The following is a 14,085-nucleotide window of genomic DNA, read 5'->3' as shown; positions in this document are numbered from 1 at the left end:
GGCTCTGGCAGTGCTCCTCCTGCTCCTCCTTGCACAAAGGCGGAGGTAGCGGTCCTGCTGCTGGGTTGTTGCCCTCCTACGGCCTCCTCCACGTCTCCTGATGTACTGGCCTGTCTCCTGGTAGCGGCTCCATGCTCTGGACACTACGCTGACAGACACAGCAAACCTTCTTGCCACAGCTCGCATTGATGTGCCATCCTGGATGAGCTGCACTACCTGAGCCACTTGTGTGGGTTGTAGACTCAGTCTCATGCTACCACTAGAGTGAAAGCACCGCCAGCATTCAAAAGTGACCAAAACATCAGCCAGGAAGCATAGGAACTGAGATGTGGTCTGTGGTCACCACCTGCAGAACCACTCCTTTATTGGGGGTGTCTTGCTAAATGCCTATAATTTCCATCGGTTGTCTATTCCATTTGCACAACAGCATGTGAAATTTATTGTCAATCAGTGTTGCTTCCTAAGTGGACAGTTTGATTTCACAGAAGTGTGATTGACTTGGAGTTACATTGTGTTGTTTAAGTGTTCCCTTTATTTTTTTGAGCAGTAATATATATATATAATAAAAAAGTGAGTCTCTCATTTAGTTCAACATAAAGCGCTAGGATATACTCTGTACTCCCTAGATACTCCAGCAGATCTGAAATGACTAGATAGGCTTTGTGGAATTTTCACTATATTGCTTAGCCCATCAAAAGTCTGACCTTGGGTGCTGGTTTAGCCTCTGGCTTCATGTTCTTTTTCACAGCTGTCTTTTCATCCCCGTCATTCTTTTCTTCCTCATCATCGGAGGGAGCCTGGTTTTATGTAGGGAAAAGGAGAGTGAGGCTCCATGTCTGGGAACAAGTGAGATCAGACAGTTTTATTGTGTTGAGTATTTCAGTGGGTTAGATCTGCAGATATGAGGTCTACGAGAAAGAGAAAAGTCGTTAAATAAAGTGTTATGAAATAAAAAGGGAATAGATTGAGAGTGGAATGTGTTAGTGAACCATTTAAAATGTGCTGCTTTCCGTTATCAACCCTGTTGGATGGGGGAGGGGATGTTGGGGGGGAGAGTGTGTAGTAGGAGAATAAATCCATTCCATCACCCACCTTGGCTTTCGGTTTTGGCTTATCTTTTTTCTTGCCCTTATGCACCTTCTCAACCTCCTGTGTTAAAGTATTAAAGACGCAGAGACAAACACACAGATACACCAGTTCCTTAATATTAGAGATGCCCTTACACCAACGCACAAAGTCGTTATGAAGAAAAATGACATGCTTGATTCAAAATCATTAGATTCCAAGCCCCAACACTACTGGCCAATGCTAATTGTCCAACACATGTAGATGAAATGCAATGAAAGGAAATTATGTAGGAATAGGGCTGTTATGGTGACCGTATTACCACCACACTTGCAGTCAGGACCGCAGTCAAATTCCACGTGACCGTTTATGCACCGTAACAAGGCTTCTCCAAAACTGCGCTCTGATGCTGCTAATGGTCATTAGTAGGCTACTGAACTTCCTAACTGCCAGTCGCTAATGGCTTTGCACTGATGTATTGCCCCTCTAATCACACTGACATCAACGCAAATGAGATTTCTGAGATTTCCATCCCAAACTACAACATTTCCAATCAAGATAGAACTGCCAAAGGGGGAGGAGTTGCAATCTACTGCAGAGATTGACAGAACTTTGCAGGCAAACTTCCCAGGTCTATGCCCAAACAGTTCGAGCTTCTAATTTTAAAAATGAATCTCTCCAGAAATAAATCTCTCACTGTTGCCGCCTGTCATAGGCCCCGCCCCCCTCAGCTCCCAGTTGTGCACTGGACCCCATATGTGAATTGATTGCCCCCCCATCTAACTTCAGAGTTCGTTCTGTTAGGTGACCTAAACTGGGATATGCTTAACACTCCGGCAGTCCTACAATCTAAGCTAGATGCCCTCAATCTCACACAAATTATCAATGAACAACACCAAATCCGTAAACATGGGCACCCTCATAGATATTATCCTGACCAACTTGCCCTCCAAATACACCTCAGCTGTTTTCAATCAGGATCTCAGCGATCACTGCCTGCAGCCGCTATGGGTCTGAGGTCAAACGACCACCCCTCATCACTGTCAAACACTCCCTAAAATACTTCTGCGAGCAGGCCTTTCTAATCGACCTGGCCCGGGTGTCCTGGAAGGATATTGACCTCATCCCGTTAGTCGAGGATGCCTGGTCGTTCTTTAAATGGTATTTCCTCATCATCTTAAATAAGTATGCCCCTTTAAAAAAAATGTAGCTCTAAGAACAGATATAGCCCTTGGTTCACTCCAGACCTGACTGCCCTTGACCAGCACAAAAATATCCTGTGGCGGACTGCACTTGCATCGAATAGTCCCCACGATATGCAACTTTTCAGGGAAGTCAGGAACCAATACACACAGTCAGAAAGGAATGCAAAGGCGAGCCTTTTCAAACTGAAATTTGCATCCTGCAGCTCTAACTTCAAAAGGTTTTGGGTACACTGTAAAGTCCATGGAGAATAAGAGCACCTCCTCCCAACTGCACTGATGCTAGGTAACACTGTCATCACCAATAAATCCACGAAAAACGAGAATTTCAACAAGCATTTCTCTACCGCTGGCCACGCTTTTCTCCTGGCTACCCAAACCCCGGCCAACAGCTCTGCACCCCCTGCAGCTACTTGCCTAAGCCTCCCCAGCTTCTCCTTCACCCAAATCCAGATAGCAGATGTTCTTAAAGAGCTGCGAAATCTGGATCCCTACAAATCAGCTGGGCTAGACAACCTAGACAACCCTCTCTTTCTAGAATTATCCACTGCCATTGTTGCAACCGCTATTACCAGTCTGTTCAACCTCTCTTTTGTATTGTCCGAGATCCCTAAATATTGGAAAGCTGCCCCGGTCATCCCCCTCTTCAAAGGGGGTGACAATCTAGACCCAAACTGTTATAGACCTATTCCATCCTGCCCTGCCTTTCTAAAATCTTCAAAAGCCAAGTTAATAAACAGATCATTTCAAATCCCACCGTACCTTCTCCGCTGTGCAATCCGGTTTCCGAGTTGATCATGGGTGCACCTCAGCCACGCTCAAGGTACTAACGATATCATAACCGCCATCGATAAAAGACAGTACTGCGCAGCCGTCTTCATAGACCTGGCCAAGGCTTTTGACTCTGTCAATCACCATATTCTTATCGGCAGACTCAACAGCCTTGGTTTCTCTAATGACTGCCTCGCCTGGTTCACTAACTACTTCTCTGATAGAGTTCAGTGTGTCAAATCGGAGGGCCTGTTGTCCGGACCTCTGCCAGTCTATGGGGGTACCACAGGGTTCAATTCTCGGGCCGACTCTTCCCTGTATACATCAATGATGTCGCTCTTGCTGCGGGTAATTCTCTGATCCACCTCTACGCAGACGACACCATTCTGTATTACATCTGGCACCTCTTTGGACACTTAACAATCCTCCAAACGAGCTTCAATGCCATACAACACTCCTTCCGTGGCCTCCAACTGCTCTTAAATACTAGTAAAACTAAATGAATGCTTTTCAACCTTTCGCTGCCCGCACCCGCCCGCCCGACTAGCATCACTACTTTGGACAGATAGGACTTAGAATATGTGGACAACTACACATACCTAGGTGTTTGGCTAGACTGTAAACTCTCCTTCCAGACACATATTAAACATCTCCAATCCAAAATAAAATCATCTTCCTATTTCGCAACAAATCCTCCTTTACTCATGCCTCCAAACATACCCTTGTAAAACTGACTATCCTACTGATCCTTGACTTCGGCGATGTCATTTACAAAATAGCCTCCAACCCTACTCAGCAAACTGGATGCAGTCTATCACAGTGCCATCCGTTTTGTCACCAAAGCCCCATATACCACTGCGACCTGTATGCTCTCGTCGGCTGGCCCTCGCTACCTATTCGTCTCCAGACCCACTGGCTCCATGTTATCTATAAGTCTATGCTAGGTAAAGCTCCGCCTTATCTCAGCTCACGGGTCACAATAACAACACCCAGCACGTGCTCCAGCAGGTATATCTCACTGGTCATCCCCAAAGCCAACACCTCCTTTGGCCGCCTTTCCTTCCAGTTCTCTGCTGCCAGTGACTGGAACGAATTGCAAAAATCGCTGAAGCTGGAGATTTCCCTCACTAACTTTAAACATCAGCTACAGTGGGGCAAAAAAAGTATTTAGCCAGCCACCAATTGTGCAATTTCTCCCACTTAAAAAGATGACAGGCCTGTAATTTTCATCATAGGTACACTTCAACTATGACAGACAAAATGAGGGAAAAAAATCCAGAAAATCACATTGTAGGATTTTTAAATGAATTTATTTGCAAATTATGGTGGAAAATAAGTATTATTATTTTTTAGAGAAGGCCCTAAAAATTGTCAAAGACCCCAGCCACCCCAGTCATAGACTGTTCTCTCTGGTAACGCTTGCCATGCGGTAGTAGGCGTGTCAAGTCTAGGACAAAAAGGATTCTCAATAGTTTTTACCCCCAAGCCATTAGACTCCAAATGGCAACCCGGAGTATTTGCATTGTGCCACCCCAACCTTTATTTTACGGTGCTGCTACTCTCTGTTTATCATATATGCATAGTTACTTTAACTGTTGTGGCCAAAAGTTGAGAATGACACAAATATTAATTTCCACAAAGTTTGCTGCTTCAGTGTCTTTAGATATTTTTGTCAGATGTGACTATGGAATACTGAAGAATAATTACAAGCATTTCATACGTGTCAAAGGCTTTTATTAACAATTACATGAAGTTGATGCAAAGAGTCAATATTTGCAGTGTTGACCCTTCTTTTTCAAGACCTCTGCAATCCACCCTGGCATGCTGTCAATTAACATCTGGGCCACATCCTGACTGATGGCAGCCCATTCTTGCATAATCAATGCTTGGAGTTTGTCAGAATTTGTGGGCTTTTGTTTGTCCACCTGCCTCTTGAGGATTGACCACAAGTTCTCAATGGGATTAAGGTCTGGAGAGTTTCCTCACGATCGACCCAAAATATCGATGTTTTGCTCCCCAAGCCACTTGGTTATCACTTGTGCCAAGGTGCTCCATCATGCTGGAAAAGGCATTGTTCATCCCTAAACTGTTCCTGGATGGTTGGGAGAAGTTGCTCTCGGAGGATGTGTTGGTACCATTCTTTATTCATGGCTGTGTTCTTAGGCAAGATTGTGAGTGAGCCCGCTCTCTTGGCTGAGAAGTAACCCCACACATGAATGGTCTCAGGATGCTTTACTGTTGTCATGACAGAGGACTGATGGTAGCGCTCACCTTTTCTTCTCCGGACAAGCTTTTTTTCAGATGCCCCAAACAATCGGAAAGGGGATTCATCAGAGAAAATTACTTTACCACAGTCCTCAGCAATCCAATCCCTGTACCTTTTGCAGAATGTCAGTCTGTCCCTGATGTTTTTCCTGGAGAGAAGTGGCTTCTTTGCTGCCCTTCGTGACACCAGGCCATCCTCTAAAAGTCTTCGCCTCACTGTGGGTGCAGATGCACTCACACCTGCCTGCTGCCATTCCTGAGCAAGCTCTGTACTGGTTTTGCCCCGATCCCACAGCTGAATCAACTTTAGGAGACGGTCCTGGCGCTTGCTGGACTTTGTTTGGCACCCTGAAGCCTTCTTTCACAACATTTGAACTGCTCTCCTTGAAGTTCTTGATGATCCAATAAATGGTTGATTTAGGTGCAATCTTACTTGCAGCAATATCCTTGCCTGTGAAGACCTTTTTGTGCTAAGCAATGATGATGGCACGTGTTTCCTAGCAGGTAACCATGATCCTTTTGAAGCTTCCAGTCTGTTATTCGAACTCAATCAGCATGACAGAGTGATCTCCAGCCTTGTCCTCGTCAATACTCACACCTGTGTTAACGAGAGAATCACTGACATGTCAGCTGGTCCTTTTGTGGCAGGGCTGAAATGCAGTGGAAATGTTTTTTGGGGGATTCAGTTCATATGCATGGGGAAGAGGGACTTCGCAATTAATTGCAATTCATCTGATCACTCTTCATAACATTCTGGAGTATATGAAAATTCCCATCATACAAACTGAGGCAGAAGACTTTCTGAAAATTAATATTTGTATCAATCAAAACTTTTGACCACGACTGTACATGCTATCTCAATTGGCCCGAACAACCAGTGCTCCCGCACATTGGCTAACCGGGCTATCTGCATTGTGTCCCGCCACCCACCACCCCCTCTTTTACGCTACTGCTACTCTCTGTTCATCATATATGCAGTCACTTTAACCATATCTACATACTACCTCAATCAGCCTGACTAACCGGTGTCGGTATATAGCCTTGCTACTGTTATTTTCAACTGTCTTTTTAATGTTGTTTTATTTCTTTACTTACCTATTGTTCACCTAATACCTTTTTTTGCACTAAGTAAGCATTTCACTGTAACGTTGTATTCAGCGCACGTGACAAATAAACTTTGATTTGATTATGTGTAGCTATTATTGTGAGTGTGTGATGAACTCCGAAAGACAGCAGAAAAGGAACAGGAAGGAACAGTACGCGGAGGGGTGGGATGGAATGAATAAATTAGTAAAAGGCAACAAACACTTTCTTAGAGCTCCCTGGACCTCTAAAACAATATGGTAGTATCAATAGAATCCACATTCAGATTTAGAACATGACAAACATAACAGACCCCACGCACCTTATTCATCAGTCTCTCATCATCACCACCGTCATCATCACTGTCTCCCTGACTGAGAGCGGCAAAGATGTTCCCAGCCTGAGACAACAAATACAATTTAAAAAGTGGATTATAGTGTATTCTACCCCCAAAATGTAATAGAACGGAATGATCAAGACTGTAAAGACTGGCGATGTAGTGATCAAGACCGATGCATGCACAACATGCTCACCTTATTTCCCTTGCCTTTTCCAGGGGCCACAACTGGGATAAGAAAGAGAGCGAGCAAGAGAGAGAGTGAGCAAAGTTGATGAAAGGCTAGCTAGGCTATCGACACTGAACATTTCCAGCTTGAAATTTAGACAATTGTTTGACAGACTAAGCAGTCAACTTACCTTCCTCTTCCTCATCCTCGCTGGCTTGCACTGACAGCTTCTTTAGTTTCTCCATCATATCCTCGTCATCATCATCATCATCTCCCTCACCACTTCTACCTTTCCGCCGGTCTTTCTTCTTCTTCTGAGACCGATAACAAAATAGATTAAAGAGGCATTATGGTTCATATGACACTATTAGGGCTAGGTATTAGCAGGGAGGGACCACATGATACATATCACAATTATATATATCTCACATATACATAAACACACACACACGAAAAAGCATGTGAACCCTTTGTAATTACCTTAATTTCTGCATAAATTGGTCATCACATTTGGTCTGATCTTCATCTTAAGTCACAACAACTTAAACAGTGTGCTTACATTTATAACACAAATAATTTGATTTCTTGTCTATATTGAAAACATCATTTAAACATTCAGTGTAGGTTGGGAAAATTATGTGAACCCCTAGGCTAATGACTCCAAAAGCTAATTGGAGTCAGGAGTAGAGGTCGACCGAGTATGATTTTTCAACGCCGATACCGATTATTGGAGGACCAAAAAAGCCGATACCGATTAATCAGACGTTTTTTTGTTTATTTATTTGTAATAATGACAATTACAACAATAGTGAATGAACACTTATTTTAACTTAATATAATACATCAATAAAATCCATTTAGCCTCAAGTAAATAATGAAACATGTTCAATTTGGTTTAAATAATGCAAAAACAAAGTTTTGGAGAAGAAAGTAAAAGTGCAGTATATGCTATGTAAGAAAGATAACGTTTCAGTTCCTTGCTCAGAACATGAGAACATATGAAAGCTGGCGGTTCCTTTTAACATGAGTCTTCAATATTCCCAGTTAAGAAGTTTTAGGTTGTTGTTATTATAGGACTATTTCCCTCTATACCATTTGTATTTCATTAACCTTTGACTATTGGATGTTCTTATAGAAACTTTAGTATTGCCAGTGTAACAGTATAGCTTCCGTCTCTCTCCTCGCTCTTCCCTGGGCTCGAACCAGCAACACAACGACCACAGCCACCCTCGAAGCAGCGTTACACAAGCAGAGCAAGGAGAACAACTACTAGATGCTCAGAGCGAGTGACGTTTGAAACGCTATTAGCGCGCGCTAACTTGCTAGCCATTTCACTTCGGTTACACCAGCCTCATCTCGGGAGTTGATAGGCTTGAAGTCATAAACAGCGCAATGCTTGACGCACAACGAAGAGCTGCTGGCAAAATGCACAAAAGTGCTGTTTGAATGACTGTTTACGCGCCTGCTTCTGCCTACCACCACTCAGTCAGATACTTAGATACTTGTATGCTCAGTCAAATTATATGCAACGCAGGACACGCTAGATAATATCTAGTAATATCATCAACCATGTGTAGTTAACTAGTGCTTATGATTGATTGTTTTTTATAAGATACATTTAATGCTAGCTAGCAACTTACCTTGGCTTACTGCATTCGTGTAACAGGCAGTCTCCTTGTGGGGTGCAACGAGAGAGAGGCAGGTCGTTATTGCGTTGGACTAGTTAACTGTAAGGTTGCAAGATTGGATCCCCCGAGCTGACAAGGTGAAATTCTGTCGTTCTGCCCCTGAATGAGGCAGTTAAACCACCATTCCTAGGCCGTGATTGAAAATAAGAATGGTGTTCTTAACTGACTTGCCTAGTTAAATAAAGGTATAAATAGATTTATTTATTTAAAAAAAAAAAAAAAAAAAACTGCAAATTTGCGCCCAAAAATACCGATTTCCGATTTTGATGAAAAGTTGAAATCGGCCCTAATTAATCGGCCATTCCGATTAATCGGTCAACCTCTAGTCAGGAGACAGCTAACCTGGACTAAAATCTTTGAGACGAGATTGGAGATGTTGGTTAGGGCTGCCTTGCCCTACAGAACAAATGTAGAAAACACACCAAATTTGAGTTTGATGTGAACAATGCCTCGAACAAACGAGATCTCAGAAGACCTAAGTTTAATAGTTGTTGACTTGCATAAAGTTGGAAAGGGTTACAAAAGTTTCTCTGAAAGCCTTGATGTTCATCAGTCCACGGTAAGACCAATTGTCTATAAATGGAAAAAGTTCAGCACTGTTGCTACTCTCCCTACGAATGGCCATCCTGCAAAGATGACTGCAAGAGCACAGCGCAGAATACTCATTGAAGTTAAGAAGAATCCTAGTGTGTCTGCTGAAGACTTGCAGAAATCTCTGGAACATGCCAACATCTCTGGAGACGAGTACGATACGTAAAACACTAAACAAGAATGGTGTTCATGGGAGGACACCACGAAAGAAGTCACTGCTGTCCAAACAAAACTTTGCTGCACGTCTGAAGTTTGCAAAAGTACACCTGGATGTTCCACAGCACTACTGGCAAAATATTCTGTGGACAGATGAAACTAAAGTTGAGTTGTTTGGAAGGAACACACAATATCTGTGGAGAAAAAAAGGCATAGCACACCAGCATCAAAACCTAATCCCAACTGTAAAGTATTGTGGATGGAGCATCATGGTTTGGGGCTGCTTTGCTGCCTTAGGGCCTGGACAGCTCGCTATCATCGACGCAAAAATTCATTAACAAGTTTATCAAGACATTTTGCAGGAGAAGGTAATGCTATCTGTCCGCCGATTGAAGCTCAACAGAAGTTGGGTGATGCAACAGGACAACGACCCAAAACACAGAAGTAAATCAGCAACAGAATGGCTTCAACAGAAGAAAATACACATTCTAGAGTGGACCAGTCAGTCCTGACCTCAACCTGATTGATATGCTGCGGCATGACCTCAAGAGAGAGGTTCACACCATACATCAAGAATATTGCTGAACTGAAACAGTTTTGTAAAGAGGAATGGTCCAAAATTCCTCCTGACTGTTGTGCAGGTCTGATCTGCAACTACAGAAAACGTTTGGTTGAGGTTATTGCTGCAAAATGTGTGTTATTAGTTTAAGCAGACTGTTCGTCCATTGTTGTGACCTAGATGAATATATCTCATTTTATTACCAATTTATGCAGTAATGCAGGTATTTCCAAAGGGTTCACATACATTTTCTTGCCACTGTATACACACACACACACACACACAGCACATTCAGAAAGTATTCAGACCCTTTTACTTTTTCCACATTTTGTGATGTTCCAACCTTATTCTGAAATGGATTAAATAAAAGTTGCCCCTCATCAATCTACACACAATACCCCATAATGACCAAGCAAAAACAGGTATTTAGAAATGTTTGCACATTTACTTTATTTACACAAGTATTCAGACCCTTTGCTACGAGACTTGAAATTGAGCTCAAGTTTCTACAACTTGTTTGGCATCCACCTATGGTAAATTAAATTGATTGGACATGATTTGGAAAGGCACACACCGGTCTACATAAAAGGTTCCACAGTTGACAGTGTATGTCAGAGCGAAAACCAAGGCATGGGGTCGAAGGAACTGTCCATAGAGCTCAGAGACAGGATTGTATCGAGGCACAGATCTGGGGAAGGGTACCAAAAAATATGTCTACAGCATTGACGGTCCCCAAGAACACAGTGGCTTCCATCATTCTTAAATGGAAGAAGTTTGGAACCACCAAGACTCTTCCTAGAGCTGGCCATCCAGCCAAACTGAGCAATCGGGGGAGAACTGCCTTGGTCAGGGAGGGGACCAAGAACCCGATGGTCACTCTTGACAGAGTGCCAGAGTTCCTCTGTGGAGATGGGCGAAAATTCCAGAAGGACAACCATCTCTCTGCAACACTCCACCAATCAGGGCTTTATGGTAGAGTGGCCAGCCACTCAGTAAAAGGCACGACAGCCACATGACAGCACAACGTAAAGAGAGATCCCTGATGAAAACCTGCTCCGGGGCCTCCCAAATGGCACAGTGTTCTAAGACACTGCATCGCAGTGCTAGCTGTGCCACTAGAGATTCTGGGTTGAAGTCGAAGCTGTCGCAGCCGGCCACGACCGGGAGACCCATGGGGTGACGCACAATTGGCCCAGTGTCGTCCGGGTTAGGGGAGGGTTTGGCCGTCAGGAATATCCTTGTCTCATCGCGCAGTAGCGACTCCTGTGGCGGGCCGGGCGCAGTGCATGGTTACATGATCGCCAGGTGTACTGTGTTTCCTCCGACACATTTGTGCGGCTGGCTTCCGCGTTAAGCGGCATTGTGTTAAGAAGCAGTGCGGCTTGGATGGGTTGTGTTTCGGAGGACGCACGGCTCTGGACATTCGCCTCTTATGAGTCCGTGTGGGAGTTGCAGCAATGGGACAAGACTAACTACCAAAATCGATACCACAGGAAAAACATTTTTTTTTTTTTTTAAATAAAGAATTTACAAAAAAAGATCCTGCTCCAAATTGCTCAGGACCTCAAACTGGGGTGAAGGTTCACCTTTCAACAGCACAACGACCCTAAGCACACAGCCAAGACAATGCAGGAGTTTCTTTGGGACAAGTCTCAATGTCCTTGAGTGGCCCAGCCAGGAACCGGACTTGAATCCGATCGAACATCTATGGAGAGACCTGAAAACAACTGTGCAGCAACGTCCCCTTCCAACCTGGCAGAGCTTGAGAGGACATGCAGAGAAGATTGGGAAAAACTCTCCAAACAGAAGTGTGCCAAGCTTGCAGCGTCATACCCAAGAAGACTCGAGGCTGTAATCATTTCCAAAGCTGCATCAACAGAGTACTGAGTAAACGGTCTAAATACTTATGTAAATGGCATATTTAAGTTTATTTTGAATCAATTTGCAAAAATGTCTAAACCTGTTTTTGCTTTGTCATTATGGGGTTATGTGTAGAGATTGATGGGCACACACATCCCTGGGTCACTCCTCTTTTCAGTTCACTGCAGCTAGCGACTGGAACGAGCTGCAACCAAACCTCAAACTGGACAGTTTTATCCTAATCTCTTCACTCAAACACTCAATCATGGACACCCTTACTGACTGTTGTGGCTGCTATGTATGATGTATTTTTGTCTCTACCTTCTTGACCTTTGTGCTGTTGACTTTACCCAATAATGTTCGTACCATGTTTTATGCTGCTACCATGTTGTTGTCATGTTGTGTTGCTCCCATGCTGTGGTGTCATGTGTTGCTGTCTTATGTTGTCGTCTTAGGCCTCTCTTGTTGTGATGTGTGTTTTGTCCTATATTTAATTTATTTTTAATCCCAGGCCCCCGTCCCCACAGGAGGCCTTCTGGTAGGCCGTCATTGTAAATAAGAATTTGTTCTCAACTGACTTGCCTAGTTAAATAAAGGTTAAATAAATTACAAATAAATAGAATAGGGGGAGAACACTAATCAATTTTAGAATAAGGCTGTAACGTAACAAAATGTGGAAAAAGGTCAAGGGGTCCGAATACTTCCCGAATGCACTGTATGTATCATGGTTCTCTTTGTAGATTCGACACGGCAAGCTAGCTACCACTCTGGCTAGTAGTGGCTACATATAACCAACCTCCCCAAACGCTTCAAGCTCATCTACTGTCTTTCAAGAGAGCAAATTGGGTGGGAAGGGAAAAAAATATATAATTATGCAAAAGGTAGATTTATTCATGTCAATATATCCCAGGACATTGTGTTATTGATACAGCATTGCAAAAGGTATGAATCCACCTGAAAATAGCCTATATGATATCTCTGTAGTAGTTAAGGAATAGAATTACCTGCTTTCCTTGCATCTCTTTCAGCACAATTTCATCCTCCTTCACAGTTTTGTTATCTGTGGCCAGCTCATCAAAGAACTGTGTGAGAACAATGTTGACACATTTTATTAAAATGTTCACATTGAAGATTACATTTTCTTTCTCGCCACATTCAATTAACTCAAAAATATCCACAAGAGGTGTAACTACTCACACTCTTCTTCCCCTTTTTATCCTTCTTTCCTTTCTTTACTGATTTTTCTGAAGAGAGGGGAGATCAAATGTAGGTACAAAGATGAGCAAGTTGGTCATCAACATACGGATCCACTGAATGACAAAAGAGAGTGGCCAAATGGGCCAGAAGGGAGGCAATGCCTTGTACAAGGGGAGCGTAAGGGTGGCACATTTTCAGAATGACTTTTGGCAACACAGCAGTTCTTCAAACAATGCATACTAGCTATGACCTAGCTACGTTATCCTTCATGACTTGAATGATGAATTAATAATTCATTAATAACTAGCTACGACCCCGAGTTTACTCTTCTTCCTCAAACGACTCGACACTAAATGTCGAGCTGTCTCTACTTGACTTTCAAGTAGAGAACAAGGAATAATTTGTCTGACACAATTACATGGCATGTTGTGTCGCTACCATGCTGTTTTGCTGCCATGCTGTGTTGCTGCCATGCTGCGTTGTCGTCGTAGGGTCTCTCTTTATGTAGTGTTGTCTCTCTTGTCGTGATGTTTTGTCCTATATTTCTATTTCATTTGTTTATACTTTCAATCCCATCCCGCAGGAGGTATTTTGCCTTTTGGTAGGCCGTCATTGTAAATAAGACTTTGTTCTTAACTGACTTGTCTAGTAAAATAAAATAGCAAGCTGTTAACTAACGTAGCTTCCAGCTAGCTAGTTAACCATCACTAATGTCACACTATGTTGTCAAAATACAGCATATCGCATGACAGCCAGGACAGTTACTTGTTAATCAAAGATCACTGACTGAGGCACATTAGCTAGCTAACAACGTTGTATCTTAGCTAACATTCTATTGCAACGGCTGGAAAAGACTCAGTTGTAACCATTAGCTTAGTTGCTGGCAGCAATTAGATACCTGCCACCGCTGATGGTGCTACTGCTCCCTCTTCTCCTTCCCATTCTGCGTCTTCTTTCGCTTTCTTGGGCATTTTCTGCTATTTATTTATACGGATATTAACAGAAAACCAACGACTTTATCTTAAAAAAAATAACTTGAACCCGGTGGAAAGAGTGGCTGTCAGAGACGAGCAAGTGTTTTATCACAACACATGCGGTTTGAGATTTTTCCATTCGTTGACGTAGCGACAGCACCACTGAGT

General features: G+C 43.1%; 1 protein-coding gene across 3 annotated transcripts in view; it reads right to left on the bottom strand.

Moving 5' to 3' along the window:
* LOC135552007 (ATP-binding cassette sub-family F member 1-like) overlaps positions 1-14,085 on the bottom strand; it is a 27,510-nt gene extending 13,425 nt beyond the window's left edge. The window contains exons 1-8 of one of the 3 annotated variants that reach the window (XM_064983348.1): positions 13,842-14,085; positions 12,944-12,990; positions 12,751-12,828; positions 7,083-7,206; positions 6,920-6,951; positions 6,709-6,786; positions 1,093-1,149; positions 705-797 (exon numbers count right to left, since the gene is read on the bottom strand). In XM_064983348.1, coding sequence (XP_064839420.1) covers positions 705-797; positions 1,093-1,149; positions 6,709-6,786; positions 6,920-6,951; positions 7,083-7,206; positions 12,751-12,828; positions 12,944-12,990; positions 13,842-13,914 — 582 coding nt within the window. In that variant the 5' untranslated portion in view covers positions 13,915-14,085. The remainder of the gene's footprint in view (positions 1-704; positions 798-1,092; positions 1,150-6,708; positions 6,787-6,919; positions 6,952-7,082; positions 7,207-12,750; positions 12,829-12,943; positions 12,991-13,841) is intronic. The other 2 variants (XM_064983349.1, XM_064983350.1) reach the window with 2 other exon arrangements.

The sequence above is a fragment of the Oncorhynchus masou genome, chromosome 13, assembly GCF_036934945.1.
Source record: "Oncorhynchus masou masou isolate Uvic2021 chromosome 13, UVic_Omas_1.1, whole genome shotgun sequence".
Classification (NCBI taxonomy): Eukaryota; Metazoa; Chordata; class Actinopteri; order Salmoniformes; family Salmonidae; genus Oncorhynchus; species Oncorhynchus masou.
The sequence above is the reverse complement of the archived record's forward strand: the minus strand, read 5'-3'. Positions and strand labels throughout refer to the sequence as shown.